Source organism: Nerophis lumbriciformis, linkage group LG09 (genome assembly GCF_033978685.3).
Source record: "Nerophis lumbriciformis linkage group LG09, RoL_Nlum_v2.1, whole genome shotgun sequence".
Taxonomy (NCBI): domain Eukaryota; kingdom Metazoa; phylum Chordata; class Actinopteri; order Syngnathiformes; family Syngnathidae; genus Nerophis; species Nerophis lumbriciformis.
The window spans coordinates 43,180,091-43,199,684 of NC_084556.2; the positions used below are offsets into that span (position 1 = coordinate 43,180,091).

The 19,594-nt window shown below is 43.1% G+C and overlaps 1 protein-coding gene across 2 annotated transcripts in view; it reads left to right on the plus strand.

Moving 5' to 3' along the window:
• p2rx1 (purinergic receptor P2X, ligand-gated ion channel, 1) overlaps positions 1 to 19,594 on the plus strand; it is a 67,871-nt gene that overhangs the window by 40,023 nt on the left and 8,254 nt on the right. For both annotated transcript variants that reach the window (XM_061963129.2, XM_061963128.2), the window contains exons 5-7: positions 4,030 to 4,117; positions 4,204 to 4,284; positions 17,089 to 17,230. In XM_061963129.2, coding sequence (XP_061819113.1) covers positions 4,030 to 4,117; positions 4,204 to 4,284; positions 17,089 to 17,230 — 311 coding nt within the window. The remainder of the gene's footprint in view (positions 1 to 4,029; positions 4,118 to 4,203; positions 4,285 to 17,088; positions 17,231 to 19,594) is intronic.

Sequence of the window (19,594 nt, forward strand, 5' to 3'; positions counted from 1 at the left end):
TCCTCCCGTCAAGCATGGTGGTCGTAGTATTATGCTCTGGGCCTGTTTTGCTGCCAATGGAACTGGTGCTTAACAGAGAGTAAATGGGACAGTGAAAAAGGAGGATTACCTCCAAATTCTTCAAGACAACCTAAAATCATCAGCCCGGAGGTTGGGTCTTGGGCACAGTTAGATGTTCCAACATGACAATGACCCCAAGCACATGCCAAAAGTGGGAGGCTAGAATTAACGTTTTAGAATGGCCTTCTCAAAGTCCTGACTTAAATGTGTGGACAATGCTGAAGAAACAAGTCCATGTCAGAAAACCAACAAATTTAGCTGAACTGCACCAATTTTGGCAAAAGGAGTTGTCAAAAATTCAACCAGAAACTTGCCAAAAGCTTGTGGATGGCTACCAAAAGTGCCCTATTGCAGTGAAACTTGCCAATGGACATGTAACCAAATATTAACATTGCTGTATGTACAGTATACTTTTGACCAAGCAGATTTGGTCACATTTTCAGTAGACCCATAATAAATTCATAAAAGAACCAAACTTCATGAATGTTTTTGTGACCAACAAGTATGTGCTCCAATCACTCTATCACAAAAAATAAGAGTTGTAGAAATTATTGGAAAGTCAAGACAGCCTTGACATTATGTTCTTTACAAGTGTATGTGAACTTTTGACCACGACTGTATATGCACACACACGCACATATATATATATATATATATATATATATATATATATATATATACACACACACATATATATATAGAGGTGTAACGATTCGTTTTTACAACAGTTTGATTTGTAGTTTGAGTGTCGATACGATTCAGGGACAATATTAGTTTATTCAGATTGGTACCATTCAAAATGATTCAGTGAGTTGAAATCAATTCAGTAACTTTTTAGCTCAAAATTCAACCAGTGTGGCTGTGAAATACATACTTGATACTGGACACTGCAGGATAAGTTTCCTATATTCCTGTTATTTCTTGTAAGGGAATTACCATAGATATCACCGAAGATAATTACAGCAGCATCTGGATATGTATTTTCATGCCCATCATGATCATGTCATATGTGTCCTTAAGTTCAGCCCCCACCTTAGGGCGGATGTACACAACACACAATAATACATTGCAGTTTTATGTGTAGATAAAATGGCTTTAACATCAAAGTCAGAATATTCTAAATTTTCAGAGCAGGAGTTGGAAATCCCCTTACTGTCGATGCCCCATGCTTGTTTAACGAGGGCAGCCGGTCTTCCACCCCGAGTCTTGCTGCTGAAGTAGAAGTCTGTCCATCTTATTTTCCAGAAACTGAACATTTGCCAGAGTCTATGGCCAGCTCCTCCACATCTGCCACACTTTCGTTTCGGCTTGTTGTCATCCGTTTTCCCCGTCTGCAGTGGTCCGAACGTCTAGTTTGCATGGTATGCTAGCCAAGAGAAGGACTCCAGCATAGCTGGGTCAAAGAGCCCAAAATTGCTGCTCTATCTCAGCTTTATTAAAGTCGCCACTTTTTTTTAGAATACTGTATGTCCTTCGAGCTCTGCACAAGCTCGAAGGACTTGCACGGTGCTCAATACCGGGATAGAGCGGAATATATGTTAGGTCAGGAAAAAACACAAGAGGCTATATCATCCCTACAAGCCTGTTTCGGATGATATAGGCTTGTAGGGATGATATAGCTGCTGGTGTTTTTTCCTGACCTAACATATACAGGTGAGGAAATTAAGTAAAAGCACAAGGTTAACTCAGAGACCTTTGCGGCGTCGCCTTCTGGGGAGCGCCATCTTTGATCTTTTTGAATAATATTAACGTCTTTATTTAAAAGTGCTATAAACTTTATATGAAGTCTGCCGTTGTTAAAGCAAACGTGTTCTTTTATTGTGTCAATAAAATCGATTAACACGCTTTTAAAACAATGTTAGATCAATATATATCTTCTGGATTGGCCAACTAGCTGAGCACAGATTAGTTTTCTTGAATCTTAGTAATATAAATCGATCTATCTATATGTCAATCAATTGTTACCCCCATAATGTGTATATATATATATATATATATATATATATATATATATATATATATATAGTCGAGGTTTCTGTGGTTTATCCGTTATACAGTGCTCAATACCGGGATAGAGCGGAATATATGTTAGGTCAGGAAAAAACACAAGAGGCTATATCATCCCTACAAGCCTGTTTCGGATGATGTAGGCGCTTGTTTTTTCCTGACCTAACATATACACACACATATATACATATATATATATATATACATATATATATATAATATATATATATATATATGTGTGTGTGTGTATGTATACATATATATATATATATATATATATATATATATATATATATATATATATATATATATATATATATATATATATACCATTGACGTGCGGTGAGGTTCATGACTGGTGAGGCACTGACTTCATCACAGTCAGATTTACAAACATATGAACCCTAAAGAGTATCTTATTCACCATTTGATTGGCAGCAGTTAACGGGTTATGTTTAAAAGCTCATACCAGCATTCTTCCCTGCTTGGCACTCAGCATCAAGGGTTGGAATTGGGGGTTAAATCACCAACAATTATTCCCGGGCGCGGCGCCGCTGCTGCCCACTGCTCCCCTCACATCCCAGGGGGTGATCAAGGGGATGGGTCAAATGCAGAGGACATATTTCACCACACCTAGTGTGTGTGACAATAATTGGTACTTTAACTCATTGCCGTTGTTAGGCATATTTTAGGGGGGCTCAAGCCCCCCTAAAATATTCTTAAGCCCCCCTAAATAATTTGGTGTTTTTTTGGGTTTTTTTACAAATAAATGCCGACATATTCATTATAAAGTGGCCCAAATATGAGTTTAAATAAATAATCATATAACCTGTTATTATTCACTCAGTTTCCCCCCACTTCGTAGCGTAAGGTCGAGAGCCCCTTTCGTGCATCGGTATCCAATCCATTCCACTTGTTCATATAGAAAATGCCCACATCACTCAAATTCCAGCCCGCATTTTCTCTGCGACCTTGCTTGCGGTCCTGCAGGTGTACGAAGCACATTATCTTCCTTTACAATGAGTGAAGCTGCACAAAACCTTGTGTGTGCAATTGTAAATCATTTATTTTTTAAGTTTTGTGTTTCTTGTAGAATCTATATAAAGTAATATACATAAGCCTATTGTTAAAATAATGAAAAAAACATCATTAAATATATTTGTTTTATTGTATTGTTACATTAATAGCTGTTTTATTATTATAGGATGGCTTGTTAAACATTTAATAGGATTTTCAGAGGGAGGAAAAACCAAGACATTTAATATAAAATGTAAAATGAATAAATACATAAAAAGAAAAAGAAAATATATGGTTAAAAGCCATCGTCCCGGGGAGCATTCCATTTCGTCCCGTGCATTTTTTTAAAATAATAATAATAACAATGAATAATTTCTAAGTCTTTGTTAGCCGTTTGTGAAGTTTTGTGCTCGTGCGTAACATTCGCTCGCATCCTGTGCATCTCCTGGGGGCAAAGCCCCCCCTGTCCTTAAAAGCTAGTGACGCCCCTGCTTTAACTTAACTTTAACTTTACACATACAAACTGTAGCACACAAAAAAGCACATTTAATAAAAAAAACGTTATTATGGTCTTACCTTTACTTATAAGTGCGGGTACAGTGGTGTTCGGTGTGGAGGAGTTGTGAATGAATGAAATATGAAATCCGTGCTGCAGTCTGCAGGTGTACCTAATGTAGTGTCCTTGCAGTCGTTCACGGCTCCTCCGGCGCGAGCAATGTTGTTTTTGCACTTTTTGGCTTCTTGTTAAGTGACTTTTTTTGGGTGGATTCGGTCTTACACGTGCCAACGTGCCAACACAGATAGACAGACAACATTCACACTCACATTCACACACTAGGGCCAATTTTAGTGTTGCCAATCAACCTATCCCCAGGTGCATGTTTTTGGCGGCGGGAGGAAGCCGTATGTATATATATAAACGCATATGTATGTTGTTGTTTGAAGGGCGTATGACGGGTGTGTGTAACAACACCACAAAGACCTGTGAGGTTCTGGCTTGGTGTCCAGTTGAGAACGACAGAATCATACCAGAGTAAGTGCAAAGTGTATGTGGAATACTTTCTACAATCTGCTTGAAAGACATAGAACTAATACTCATGTCTGTTTTTCTACATGCAGTCCTCCCTTGTTGTTGTCTGCAGAGAATTACACGCTCTTCATCAAGAACTCTGTGACGTTCCCGTCATATGGCGTAACAAGGTGACCAGGATGATCCAATCATGTGCAATGAGTTATTATGATAAAAACACATTTATTACAACTATCTATCTATCATCTAGTTATCTACACTCAACAAAAGATATAAGTGCAACACTTTTGTTTTTGCTCCCATTTTTAACGAGTTGAACTAAAAGATCTAAAACTTTTATTATATACACAAAAGACCTATTCCTCTCAAATTTTGTTCACAAATCTGTCTAAAACTGTGTTACTGAGCATTTCTTCTTTGCCAAGATAATCCACCTTACCTCAGAGGTGAGTCATATCATGACGCTAATTAAACAGCATGATAATTGCACAGGTGTACCTTAGGCTGCCCACAATGAAAGGCCACTCTGTGTCATGTAAAGGTGGTGACAAACCACCAGGTTGCAGAGATGGCAGCCTTGACAGGAAAACATGATTTAATGTCAAAAAAATGCAGGAAAAACACAAACCAGGAACCAGGAACAGGCAAACAGGAAACAGGGAACAGGAACCAGCAAACAGGAAATGAGGAACAAGAAGACAGCAAGCTGCAAGCAGCTATCGGCATACAGGATACTGCAAACAGTCCACAGCATACAGCTTACAGCTACAGCGACAATACTCCAGCACTGACTGGAGGGCAAGGCAGGTCTAAATAGCATCTGGCTAATTGACACCAGGTGTGGCCAGGTGCCAATCAGCCGCAGCTGAGGGGAAACAGCGCTCAGGGAGACAAGCAGGAAACTGAACCAAAATTAGAGCGCTGACAGGAAATAAAACAAACACAGAGGGAAAACTAAAACATAACCAAACTGTCTGAGACAAGCCTGACACTCTGAAATGTGTAGTTTTATCACACAGCACAATACCACAGATGTTGCAAATTTTGAGAGAGCGTGCAGTTGGCACGCTGACTGCAGGAATGTCCACCAGAGCTGTTGCCCTTGAATTGAATGTTCATTTATCTACCATAAGCCGTCTTCAAAGGCGCTTCAGAGAATTTGGCAATACATCTAACCGGCCTCACAACCACAGATCATGCGTAACCACACCAGCCCAGGACGTCCACATCCAGCAGGTGCACCTCCATGATCGTCTGAGACCAGCCACCCGGACAGCTGCTGCAACAACTGATTGGCATAACCAAATAATTTCTGCACAAACTGCGAGAGAAACCGTCTCAGGGAAGCTCATCTGCATGCTAGTCATTCTCACCAGGGTCTCGATCTGACAGCAGTTTGTGTAACTGTCTTGAGTGGGCAAATGCTCACATTCCATGGCGTCTGGCATGTTGGAGAGGTGTTCTCTGTACGAATGAATCCCGGTTTTCACTGTTCAGGGCAGATGGCAGACAGCGTGTTTGGCGTTATGTAGAAGACCAGTTTGCTCATGTCAACGTTGTGAATTGAGTGACCCATAGTGAGGTTCGGGTTATGTTTTGGACAAATAACGAAAGTACCATTTTATCGATGGCATTTATAATGCACAGAGATACCGTGACGAAATCCTGAGGCTCATTGTTGTGCCATTCACCTCATGTTGCAGCATGGCAATGCACGGCCCCATGTTGCAAGGATTTGTACACAATTCCTGGACGCTGAAAACATCCCAGTTAAGTTAAGTTAAAGTACCAATGATTGTCACACACACACTAGCTGTGGTGAAATTTGTCCTCTGCATTTGACCCATCCCCTTGTTCACCCCCTGGGAGGTGAGGGGAACAGTGGGCAGCAGCGGTGCCGCGCGCAGAAATAATTTTTGGTGATTTAACCCCCAATTCCAACCCTTGATGCTGAGTGCCAAGCAGGGAGGTAATGGGTCCCATTTATATAGTCTTTGGTATGACTCGGCCGGGGTTTGAACTCACAACCTACCGATCTCAGGGCGGACACTCTAACCACTAGGCCACTGAGTAGGTAGCCAGTGTGCTAGCCTATGCAATACTGTGTGGATCAGTTAAAAATATTGTTGATTTGTTATGTGTGCATTAAGATTGTGATTTTTTTTCTCTGCTCTATTTCCCCTTGTTTGTTACCTATTTCGTTTGTAATGGAACAGGGACGTTTCTAATTGAGGGGGGGACGTATGTAACAAACAGTTCAGGGTGTCCCAAGTTACCAGTGTGTGAGGTAAGGAGGAGGAGTTTTGTCCCTCCAGAGTTGCCGTAGGGCTCTGACGTAAGAGGTCTACAAGTGTGGGTTGTTGGAGAAGGTGTGTGAAGATAACATTAAAAGAAGTGGTGGAGACCGGACCTGCTCTAATGACTCCCATTTATTATTTTATTAAATAAGTACACAGAATATGCGAACCCAGGACACTCGGCTACATTGGTCAATCAATGAAACGCAGTTCTTGATTGACCAGCATACTCACCATACATGTCACCTATTGAGCATGTTTTTGGTATGCTGTGGATCGGCGTATACGACAGCGTGTTCAAGTTCCTGCCAATATCCAGCAACTTCGCACAGCCATTGAAGATGAGTGGACCAACATTCCACAGACAACAATCAACACCCTGATCAACTCTACGCGAAGGAGATGTGTTGCACTGGGTGAGGCAAATGGTGGTCACACCAGATACTGACTGTTTTTGTGACGCCCCAGACCCTTAATAAAGCAAAACTGCACATTTCAGAGTGCCCTTTTATTGTGGGCAGCCAAAGGCACAACATTGTGAGGGCAGATGGGTGCAGCGACCGGCAGATGGGTTTTTCTCAGTCTTGCTATGTTTGTTTGAGTGACTCTGTGCATGTTTTTATGCCTGATGTATTTTGATCTTCCGTGACAAGCGCTTTTAGTCTTTATACTGTATATCTGGAGCAATAGAGCTCCTACTTTTTGCTGTTTTGCAGACTTTGACAGGCTTAATTCTCGAGTGCAGCAGCGTGTCATATCCGCCGCGTCCGAGAATCCAATCCAATTGGGACCTACTATTGCATCTCAATAACCAGAATCAAATCACGCCGGACATACAGCTGCCTGATTTGATCTGGAGGTATTTAAATACTCTGTGCAACAAGTACTTTAGAGGTGTTAAGAAAAGGAAGCATGGGAAAAGAGGAGGAGTCCAACTGTGAATGAGGAAACGGCAGACATTCTGCCTCCTCTTGCCATCCTTGGTTATGGGGAATGTCCAGTCCTTGCGAAATAAACTTGATTACCTAAAGGAACTACTCGCTTCCTCCACGAGTACAGAGACTGCTGGCATTCTCAGAGACATGGCTTACCGTGGATGACTCGGACAACGATGTGATCATAGATGGATTTGGCATTCCATTTCGCTTGGATCGTGACGCACAAGCAACCGGGAAATCCCGCAGAAGAGGCGTGTGCATCTACGTCAACAAGCGCTACTGCAGCTCTGTCACTGTCGGAAAGACTGTGCACACCGAATGTGTAAATTCTGACTGTGTCGCTTCGTCCAGTTTATTTAGCCCCGGGAGTTTCACACAAATATTTTTAACTGTGTACATTCACCCCAAAGCAAACCCTACCACAGCCACAAGTACTGTAACTTGAAGCACCTAATTTTATACTGGGTGAATTTAATCATGTGTCCCTAAGGGACGGCGTGGCGCAGTGTAAGAGTGGCTGTGCGCGACCCGAGGGTCCCTGGTTCAATCCCCACCTAGTCCCAACCTCGTCATGTCCGTTGTGTCCTGAGCAAGACACTTCACCCTTGCTCCTGATGGGTGCTGGTTAGCGCCTTGCATGGCAGCTCCCTCCATCAGTGTGTGAATGTGTGTGTGAATGGGTAAATGTGGAAGTAGTGTCAAAGCGCTTTGAGTACCTTGAAGGTAGAAAAGCGCTATACAAGTACAACCCAAGTACAACCAAGAAAATCACTGTCTGTTTTTTATCAATATGTAACTTGTCCAACCAGACAGAACAATCCATCCCCCTGCCTCCCTGATGGTCTGCAGATCATAACTGTGCGATGCTCCTTCCAACATATAAAACAGTACTAAAGAAAGAAAAAAATCTAGACCAAAGAAGTAAAAATATGTGAGGATTCCACTGCTAGTCTGCAGGGTTGTTTTGACTGCACCATGTGGGACGTGATCTCTGATTCTTGTAAGGACGTTGATGAACTCTGATGTCACCTGCTCTTATATTTCCTTCTGCAAGAACATGATCATCACAACCAAGACTATTAGGATTTATCCTAATAATAAACCATGTATGTCTAAATCAGTTAAATCCAGTCTGAAAGGGGTACTGCACTTTTTTGGGGAGGGATTTTGCCTATCGTTCACAATCATTATGAGAGACAATAACACACATGCCTTTTTTTTTTTTTTTTTTTTTTTTTACAATTTTAAAGATGATATAAAACGTTTGATGTGGTCTTGATGGCTTCATCTGGCCAAGATCTTCAGCTCTCACTGGATCGGTTCGCAGCCGAGTGTGAAGCGACTGGGATGGGAATCAGCACCTCCAAGTCCGAGTCCATGGTTCTCGCCCGGAAAAGGGTGGAGTGCCATCTCCAGGTTGGGGAGGAGATCTTGCCCCAAGTGGAGGAATTCAAGTACCTCGGAGTCTTGTTCACGAATGTGAAGAGTGGATCGTGAGATCGACAGGCGGATCAGTGCGGCGTCTTCAGTAATGCGGGCGCTGTATCGATCCGTTGTGGTGAAGGAGCTGAGCCGGAAGGCAAAGCTCTCGATTTACCGGTCGATCTACGTTCCCATCCTCACCTTGGGTCATGAGCTTTGGGTCATGACTGAAAGGACAAGATCACGGGTACAAGCGGCCGAAATGAGTTTCCTCCGCCGGGTGGCAGGACTCTCCCTTAGAGATAGGGTGAGAAGCTCTGTCATCCGGGAGGAGCTCAAAGTAAAACCACTGCTCCTCCACATCGAGAGGAGCCAGATGAGGTGGTTCGGGCATCTGGTCAGGATGCCACCCGAACGCCTCCCTAGGGAGGTGTTTAGGGCACGTCCGACCGGTAGGAGGCCACGGGGAAGACCCAGGACACGTTGGGAAGACTATCTCTCCTGGCTGGCCTGGGAACGCCTCGGGATCCCCCGGGAGGAGCTGGACGAAGTGGCTGGGGAGAGAAGTCTGGGCTTCCCTGCTTAGGCTGCTGCCCCCGCGACCCGACCTCGGATAAGCGGAAGAAGATGGATGGATAAAACGTTTGAAAGATGCGGCTAATGGGAGTCACCGTTGTAGCCTTTAAAGCCCTCTAAAACAACTTTAAAACCCTCCAGCAACATTTTTTTATACACACTGCAAGTCTATATATAATGTAGTAACAGACACATTCTTAACAATATGTATTATGTTCAGTATTTACCGTCCATCCATCCATCCATCCATTTTCTACCGCTTATTCCCTTCGGGGTCACGGGGGGCGCTGGAGCCTATCTCAGCTACAATCGGGCGGAAGGCGGGGTACACCCTGGACAAGTCGCCACCTCATCGCAGGGCCAACACAGATAGACAGACAACATTCACACTCACATTCACACACTAGGGCCAATTTAGTGTTGCCAATCAACCTATCCCCAGGTGCATGTCTTTGGAGGTGGGAGGAAGCCGGAGTACCCGGAGGGAACCCACGCAGTCACGGGGAGAACATGCAAACTCCACACAGAAAGATCCCGAGGCCGGGATTGAACTCACGACTACTCAGGACCTTCGTATTGTGAGGCAGACGCACTAACCCCTCTTCCACCGTGATGCCGTATTTTGATTATTTTAATCATTTCCGGGACTGGTTTATTCCGCGCATCGTTTTTTGTTTCCGAAGCAGCGCACATCTGACTTCTGGTAACATTTGTGTTCCTACTTCCGGAATCAAACACCAGTGTGTTTTCTATTTATGGCAAACTAGTAACAGACAACGAAGATGAAATTTTTTGGACAAATGAGGATTTACAATTGTATACTTTTGAACCTAAATATACTGCTGCTTATAGAAGCAAGCACTAATGAAGAGTGAGACATTGAAGCAGACAAAAGGCGAAAGAGGGGGATGAAATCAATTTCGACGCTATAAATATGGAACTTAGAGCCATGGTATTTTAACATAAATGGATTGCTTACCCAAAATCAATAGAAAACGTCCCCGGCCAGCTGGACCAGACGAAAACTGTCCATCGAGTGAGTCACTTTAATATTGATTATGATACACACAGCACACCATGCGTGTTAGTACAACTATTGTACATACACTGGCTGGCTAGCTCAGTCGTCTACAAAAAAAAAACATGAAATGCGGGCTAATACTTTACAGATACTTTAATATGATCGTTCATGTTTTTCAGTCAGTACAAATTGGTGTCATATCACAGTGTTGTGCATTACAAACCCAACCGGGTTTCGTGTTGTTGCAGAAGCTTGCTTATCTCTTGCCGTAGTTAGCTTTTAGAGCTAAAACCGTAGCACGCCGATGTGTTACTATGATAGAAAAAGAGTTCCTCTGTGTTTGCTCTTACAGTAACAATGTCGCTACAGCTTGGTTATTATACGGGTTACGGAACGTAAATGAAGTATTGTTGACGGTTTATGAATGCATTTTAAAGAGATTTAGAGGTACAATTGATTGCTCCCATGAGCTGCATTGCTAGCCACCTTGAACGAGCCAGTTTTTATATGTTAGAAAGCGGGGAAAAAACTATTTTGTCTTCTTGTCTCTCATAATGATTGTGAACGATAGGCAAAAAATAAAGTTCCCCTTTTAGAGAAAGACAGTAGCATTTAGTCAGGAAGAAGCACTTTATATGGAGGCAGCAAAAAAGGAACTGAAAGTTGAAATATTAAAGGCTAAACAAAATTATGGGCAGCATGGTGACACGGGGGTTAGTACGTGTCCTGGGTTCGATCCCCGGGCTCTTTCTGTGTGGAGTTTGCATGTTCTCCCCGTGACTGCGTGGTTTGCCTCTGGGTACTCCAGCTTCCTCCCACCTCCAAAGACATGCACGTGGGGATAGATTGATTTGGCTAATGGTCTTAATACATTTTGTCTGAGATGTGAACAGCAGCAAGGTTTTAATGACTTTAATGATTTTAATAATTGAGGATCTGAGACTAAATCTAAAGATGATTACCACTTCATTATTAATCAATCAATTAAAGTTAATTTATACAGCCCTTAATCACAAGTGTCTCAAAGGGCTGCACTAGCCACAACGACATCCTGAGCTCAGATCCCACATCAGGGCAAGTAAAAAACGAGAAACCTTGAAAGGTACCGCAGATGTTGGCAATACTAGAGGATACAAATAAGTTTTAAGATGAGACTTACCGGTAAATGCTTCTACTGAGGTAGCATGTCTAACTGTTACCGGTTGGGTATTCCAGAGTACTGGAGCCCGAATAGAAAACACTCTAAAGCCTGCAGACTTTTTTGGGGCTCTGGGAATCACTAATAAGATGGAGTTCTTTGAACGCATATTTCTGGCCTGGACATATGGTACAATACCATCAGCAAAATAGGATGGAGCTAGAATGTTTAGTATTTTATACGTAAGTAGTAAAACCTTAAAGTCACATCTTAAGTGCACCAAAAGCCAGTCCAGGTGAGCCAGTATATCAGAATCAGAATCAGAAATACTTTATTAATCCACGAGGGGAAATTAAAATTTTCAGCACAATCCCATTCAAGATCAGACAAACATTACAGGGACACAGAACAGGATCGCTGACGGGTCTGCCAACTTGCGGCGCCCCTTAGCTGAGATACAGGTAAACAATGGGCCGGGGGCGGGGGGAAATCGGTCTAAGCCTGGGCCCCTGGAGAGGGGGTCCAGACTGAGACCAAGGGAAAAAACAACTCATAGCCATAGCACACATCCCTCTTACATGTGTGTAAGAGGGAAAAATAAAACATCAAAGAACACAAAGGACATTAAAGACATTAAAAGAGCAGAGCTGATGCAACCAGCCACTTCTACATACAGCTATGAATAAAAAGTAAAATAAACATACACTGTGGCGGCCTCTGCGGTGTTCCACGCCATCGTCTGCTGGGGTGGAGGGAGCATGGCCAGAGACAGGAGCAGACCCAACAAAGCAACCAAGAGAGCCGACTCCACTCTCGGCCGCCCACTAACTCGGCCAGCGAGGATGCATCTAAGGAGACTGAGGTGTCCGATACCTGCTCATTCAGTCAAGACGCTGTGAAGCCTGTCCGTCCCGGCGCTCAGTGCTAGCTCCGCAGCCCTGTCTCTTCATCTGCATCTCCTCCAGTCTCTCCAAGCCGACTCTAGTGTGGCAGAGACCCAACAGCTGGTCTCCATGGCCAAAAGGCTCCCGGGAGGTAGATCCAGAAGTCCACAAAAAAGCACCGCAGAAGTCACAAAAGTGCCACCCCCTGAAACACAAAAGGATGACACAAGAGCACAGAGCTCCTGCCAACAGCAGCCACTACAGCGGCGCCACCTTGGAAAAATAGGCGTAATATGATCAAACTTTTATGTTCTTGTCAAAGGTCTAGCAGCTGCAATTTGTACCAACTGTAATCTTTTAATGCTAGACATAGGGAGACCCGAAAATAATACGTTACAGTAATCAAGACGTAACAAACGCATGAATAATGATCTCAGCGTCGGTGGTGTACAAAATTGGACACATTTTAGCGATATTACGGGGATGAAAGAAGGCTGTTTTTACTAAGACTCTTAGTGTGTGACTTAAATGAGAGAGTTCGGTCGAAGATAACACCGACATTTTTTACCGAGTCACTTTGTGTAAAATCAGTGGTATTTTACTTAGTCATGCGCAAAAGCAACTAAGTTTTATTTTTTCTTATATGTTTAATCTATCTTTAAGTTTACAGCGTGTTCCAAGTGTGTGGAAGCGTGCCGCGATTATCCCTGTCCCTAAAAGGAGCAGACCGACTGCCTTGAATGACATAAAGCCAGTTGCTCTTACTTCACTTGTGATGACATGTTTTGAAAGGATTGTGAAGTTGTATTTTACAACAGAAATGGAAGAGTGGTGCATGCTTCAACCATGCGACTTAACATTTTATTTTAACATTGAGAGGGTAATAATCCCATGCTAGACTTTTATTTGTTGATTTTTTATCTGCTTTTAACACTATCCAACCTCATATCCTAACCGAGAGGCCGATCAAGAATTTTAATCTGAGTTTTAATCTGACTGTTTGGATTCAAACATTTTTAATTAATTGATCCCAACAAGTCAAGGGGAGTGGTATTTTATCCAGGCTATCAAACTCTTCAACTGGCTCACCTCAAGGATGTGTGCTTTCAGCCCTTCTTTTTATCCTGTACACAAACACGTGTATATATATTTACAGATGACGCAGTTATCATGAGTCTTTTTAGCGGAAATGAGTCCAGCCGTAGTCCTGTTATTGAATTTGTTAGCTGGTGTAAGAAATCCTTTATACAGCTGAACAGATCGAAAACAAATGACATTATTATTGATTTTAGAACCCACACTAATGCCAAATCTATCACAGTCATCAAAGGTCAGCCTGTAGACTGCTACAAATACCTTTGCATGGTCAGAGACTCAAAGGTGACCTTCGAGATGAACTGCGAGGCTTTGTGTAAAAAGGGACAACAACATCTTCACTGCCTGAGAACCAGGACGTGCCCTAAACACCTCCCCAAGGAGGCGTCCGGGGGGCATCCGGACCAGATGCCTGAACCACCTTATCTGGCTCCTCGCGATGTGGAGGAGCAGCGGCTTTACTTTGAGCTCCTCCTGGATGAGAGAGCTTCTCACCCTATCTCTAAAAGGAGAGCTCCGCCACCCGAAGGAGGAAACTCATTTCGGCCACTTGTACCCGTGATCTTGTCCTTTCGGTCATAACCCAAAGCTCATGACCATTGGTGAGGATGGGAAATTAGATCGACCGGTAAATTGAGAGCTTTGCCTACCTCAGCTCCCTTTTTACCATAATGAATCGGTACAGTGTCCGCATTACTGAAGACGCTGCATCAATCCGCCCGTCGTTTTCACAATCCACTCTTCCCTCACTCGTGAACAAGACTCTGAGATACTTTAACTCCTCCACTTAAGGCAAGATCTCTTCCTCAACCCGGGGATGGCACTCCACCCTTTTCCGGGTGAGAACCATGGACTCGGACTTGGAGGTGCTAATTCTCATCCCGGTTGCTTCACATTCAGCTGCAAAGCGATCCAGTGAGAGCTGAAGATCCTGGCCAGATGAAGCCATCAGGACTACTTCATCTGCAAAAAGCAGAGACCTAATCCTGCAGCCAACAAACCAGATCCCCTCAAGTATTCCCTCCACCGATCCACAACATCCACAGTCGAGGTCAGCAGCACGCCATCCTCACCATACACGGTGTTGACAGTGCACTGCTTCCCCTTCGTGAGGCGGCGGATGGTGGTCCAGAATCGCTTTAAAGCCGTCCGGAAGTCGTTTTTCAATGGCTTCCCAGAACTCCTCCCATGTCTGAATTTTTGCCTCGGCGACTGCCAAAGTCGCACATCGCTTGGCCTGTCGGTACCTGTTCAATGCCTCCGGAGTCCCATGAGCCAAAATGACCCGATAGGACTCTTTCTTCAGCTTGACGGCATCCCTCACCGCTGCTGCAGTGGGTTCTAGGATTACCGCCACGACAGGCACCAACAACCCTGCGGCCACAGCTCCAATCAGTCACCTCGACAATAGAGGTACGCAACATGTTCCACTATGACTCAATATCCAGCGCCTCCCTCGTAACACTTTCAAAGTGCTTCCGGAGGTGGGAATTGAAACTCTCTCTGACAGGAGACTCTGCTGGACATTCCCAGCAGACCCTCACAATGCGTTTGGGCCTGCCAGGTCTGTCCGGCATCGTCCCCCACCATCGGAGCCAACTCACTGCCAGGTGGTGATCGGTAGAAAGATCCGCCCCTCTCTTCACCCCAGTGTCCAAAACATGAGACCGCAAATCCGATGACACAACTACATAGTCGATCATGGAACTGCAGCCTAGAGTGTCCTAGTGCCAAGTACACATATGGACACCATTATGTTGGAACATTGTGTTTGTCATGGACAATCTGTGACCAGCACAAAAGTCCAATAACAAAACACCACTCGGGTTCAGATCCGGGCAGTCGTTCTTCTCAATTACGCCTCTTCAGGTTTCACTGTCGTTCCCAACATGAACGTTGAAGTCACCCAGCAGAACAAGGGAATCACCTGAGGGAGCACTCCCCAATACTCCCTCGAGGGAATCCAAAAAGGGTGGGTACTTTCAGCGGCTGTTTGGTGCGTAAGCACAAACAACAGTCAGGACCCGTCCCCCCACCCGAAGGTGGAAGGAAGCTGCCTTCTTGTCTACTGGGTTAAAGTCCAACGTGCAGGCTTTGAGTCGGGGGGCAACAAGGATTAGCCCGTCGCCTCTCACTGCGTGCAACGCCAGAGTGGAAGAGAGTCCAGCCCCTCTCGAAAGAACTGGTTCCAGAGCCCTTGCTGTACCACCTCGTGCAACAGCTCAAGCTCCTTCCCCCCCAGCGAGTTGACAGTCCACGTACCAAGAGCTAGCTTATGTAGCCGAGGATCGGACCGCCAAGTGCCCTGCCTTTGGCTGCTGCCCTGCTCACATTGCACTCGACCTCTATGGCCCCTCATATGAGTGGTGAGTCCATTGGAGGGGGGACTCACGTTGCCTCTTCGGGCTGTGACCGGGCGGGCCCCATGGGGACAGGCCCGGCCACCAGGCGCTCGCCATCGTGCCCCACCTCTGGGCCTGGCTCCAAAGGGGGGACCCGGTGACCCGTGTCCGGATGAAGGAAATCTAAGTCCTTGTTTGTTATATTCCATTAAGGTCTTCGAGCTTCTCTTTCTGATCCCTCACCTCGGACCTGTTTTGGGAGACCCTACCAGGGGGCATAGAATCCCCCGGACAACATAGCTCCTAGAATCATTGGGACACGCAAACTGTTCTACCACGATAAGGTGGCAGCTCAGAAAGGAGGCAGTGCAAGGCGAGTTCTATTATTCATCACTGCACCCATCACCCATCACGCAGTGAATTCCAGCTACTTCGCTATGGTCGGCGGTTCGTTGTTCCTCTTTGTAGGACTAAACGGTTTAAGAATACTCTTAAAAAAGGCTATCCCAGGGTGATTTTATTTATTTATTTATTGTACCATAGCACTTTTATCATAATGATTTTATGGGTTTATTAGGTAATGTATTTCATTGTTCTATGGTGTACCTGTATACTGGTGATCATTTGTGGATTATAATGTTTTTATGTTTTATATGAATTTGTGTTTCATTCTGCCTTGACGCTGAATTACAAATGTCTGCACAACTATTTTACCTCCGGGTATAATTAAAGAAACCTTGACTTTGAGCTTGTGCAATGATTATGCTGTTTAATCAGCATCTTGATATGCCACACCGTTAGGTGGGATGGACTATCTTGGAAAAGAAGTGCTCACTAGCACAGATTTAGACAGATTTGTGACCAATATTTGAGAGGAATAGGTATTTTGTGTATATAGTAAATGTTTTAGATCTTTGAGTTCAACTCATGAACAATGGGAGCAAAAACAAAATTGTTGTGTTTATATTTTTGTTCAGTATATCTATTTAGCTAGCTACATGTGCCGCAATAATTTATATTGATGTAATGTATAGTTTGCAGTGTACAATTGTATTATTAGTGTTATTTTGGTTAGTATTTTTTTTCAAGCCTTATTTTGTTTTTAAAGGAAACGTTTTGAAAGCAGCTGAATTGTATCAATGATCATATTTTGCATTGTGAGCAATGTTCTGCTCCTTAAGTGTGTGGAAAAAAACTAACTGAATTCAACCTGAAACTCAGGCATGAAATTATTCATCACAGTACACGTTTGTGTTTGCAGGAGTAACATTGTGGAGCACGTTGACGCTGCTTACATAAGAAAATGTCTTCATGATCGAAAGAAAGCTCCTTTCTGTCCAATTTTCAGACTGGGAGACATCATCAAACAGTCTGGTTTCAATTTTCAAACTATAGCTAAAGTGGTGAGTTTCAAACTAAGTATGCTAAATGCTCACATCATTTTCAATAGGTTTGAATACCTTTCATATATCACAACGTATAAATGCCATTTGACATACAACAATGTAACAGATGTCATATACAACATACAACAACGTAACGTCATATATCATGTACAACAACATATAGATGTCATATCACCGACAACACGATAATAGATGTCATATATCCCATGCATGCAACAAATCATATATCACATACAACAGCATATAGATGTCATACATCACATACAACAACGTATAGATGTCATATATCACATACTACAACGGAGTGGAACAAGAGGACAACATCATGCAAGGGTAGCATATTTGAACAAAAAGGAAAGTGACAAAATTTACAGATCATCGACATATAGTTTGCAAAACACCATACATTTTAGAATGTATGTGAAGCCTGCTTTTTGTGGTGGGCATTTACACGAGGCAGGTTAATCCAGCAACGAGCAGGTCAGAGGCATGGCCGTAACTACCATTGAGGATACCAAGGTCATGTCCTCGGTAGTTAAGTGACAGAAGATGATATGACTGACTGCAAATATACTTTGTGTAGGACTTTGTGTGCACTGTACATTACCATCCTCTCTCAATATAAACATTTAGGTCATGTACAGCCCGCTGCAACTTCTTGCATTGAGGTCCACTTTTATTTTAAACATTATTTGATCCACAATGTGCTGTCAACGTAACGCTAACATTAAATCATACTGACGTAACACATTTTGGGTTGACCTGAATAAAATTGATTTAAAACGCTGTTGGGATTATACCGTTGTCATGTCAGTCAGGTGCCCGATGCCTTAAAACCAGAACACGCGCTGTGCGTTGGAAGAGTTTCTGTCAAACTGTCAATCAAAGTGATGACGTCATATAAATGTAATACAAAAAAATTAAAAATTAACTGACTTCCATGTCAGTTGTTTTGAAAATATGAATCTATATATTTAATATAATTATTTATATTAATCTGACAGGACATAGGGATGTTATGTCAACTATAGTCACTGTGTGTTTTGAGTGTAGACTTGAAGGGTCTCGCGTCTCGAGTTAGGGTTTAAGCGGTTTGCACAGGAAGGTGAGGTGTCCCTCCCTGTCTATAATAATAGCTTTTTTCATAAAGTTCCAAGTATGTACACTAACAAAGAGTTTTTTAATGATGTTGTGTTCAGTTTCTTCAGATGTGACAGACTGTAAAACATTGTATGCAGCGTTTTGGTTTGTTCAACATTGAAAGCAATATAAAAATAGTTTATTTATTTATTTATTGAATAAAAAAGTGTTAGGTTTGGAAAAAATTCATGTTTATTACATGGAAAAAAAGTTCGGGTGAGGGGTTAGGTTTTAAGAAATGTGTAAAGATGAAGAAGAAGTAAATCTTCCTATTCTTGGTGTACTCCAGTCTGTAAAATTTACAAAGTTTAGGCTATTTGTGATATGAAGTTATACAGCACTTACTGATCATAATTGTGGCAAGGGATAAACGGTTATCACAATATCTAATTAAATTACGACAAAACAAACTTAAAATCAGCTAAAAACTCAATGTATTTAAACACAGTGACCTCATAAATGAAAATGTAAAACCTAGCAACTATAAAACATAAAAAGAAAGAATGTAAAAACATTAATTATCATGATCTGATGACAATGAGACCCCGCATGAATACAGATTGTTTTGCTTTTGTTTCAATTATTGTTTGTAATGCTGTTAACTTGTGAATAAATAACCCACATTAAAATTGTCACCATCCCGATCCATCCATCCATCCATCCATTTTCCACCGCTTGTCCCTCTCGGGGTCACGGGAGGTGCTGGAGCCTATCCCAGCTGCATTCGGGCAGAAGGCGGGGTACACCCTGGACAAGTCGCCACCTCATCACGGGGCCAACCCAGATAGACAAAAATTCACATTCCCACACTAGGGCCAATTTAGTGTTGCCAATCAACCTATCCCCAGGTGCATGTCTTTGGAGGTGGAAGGAGGGAACCCATAACCTGACTCTCGCCAGATCCTTGTAGTTCGCTGAGCTCCACACAAGGATGTGGGAGTTCTCAATAGGAGATGTATTTCAAAAGGCTGGGCTTTGTAAAAAAAAATCATTGTATGTGATTGGATAAACCATCTTGAATGACATGCTACTTCAACCACTCACAACGAAATCAACCTGTGACGCTGATGAAAGAGACGCTGGGAAATCCAAACTCGGTCGGAAGAAGAGTCAAAACATCCTTGCCACCAATAAATGCCTTCAAAACCGTTCTCTGTTCATCTTTTAAATAATTAATATTCGATAGATTCGACAAAACAGTTGCAATAGCAGAATCAATGT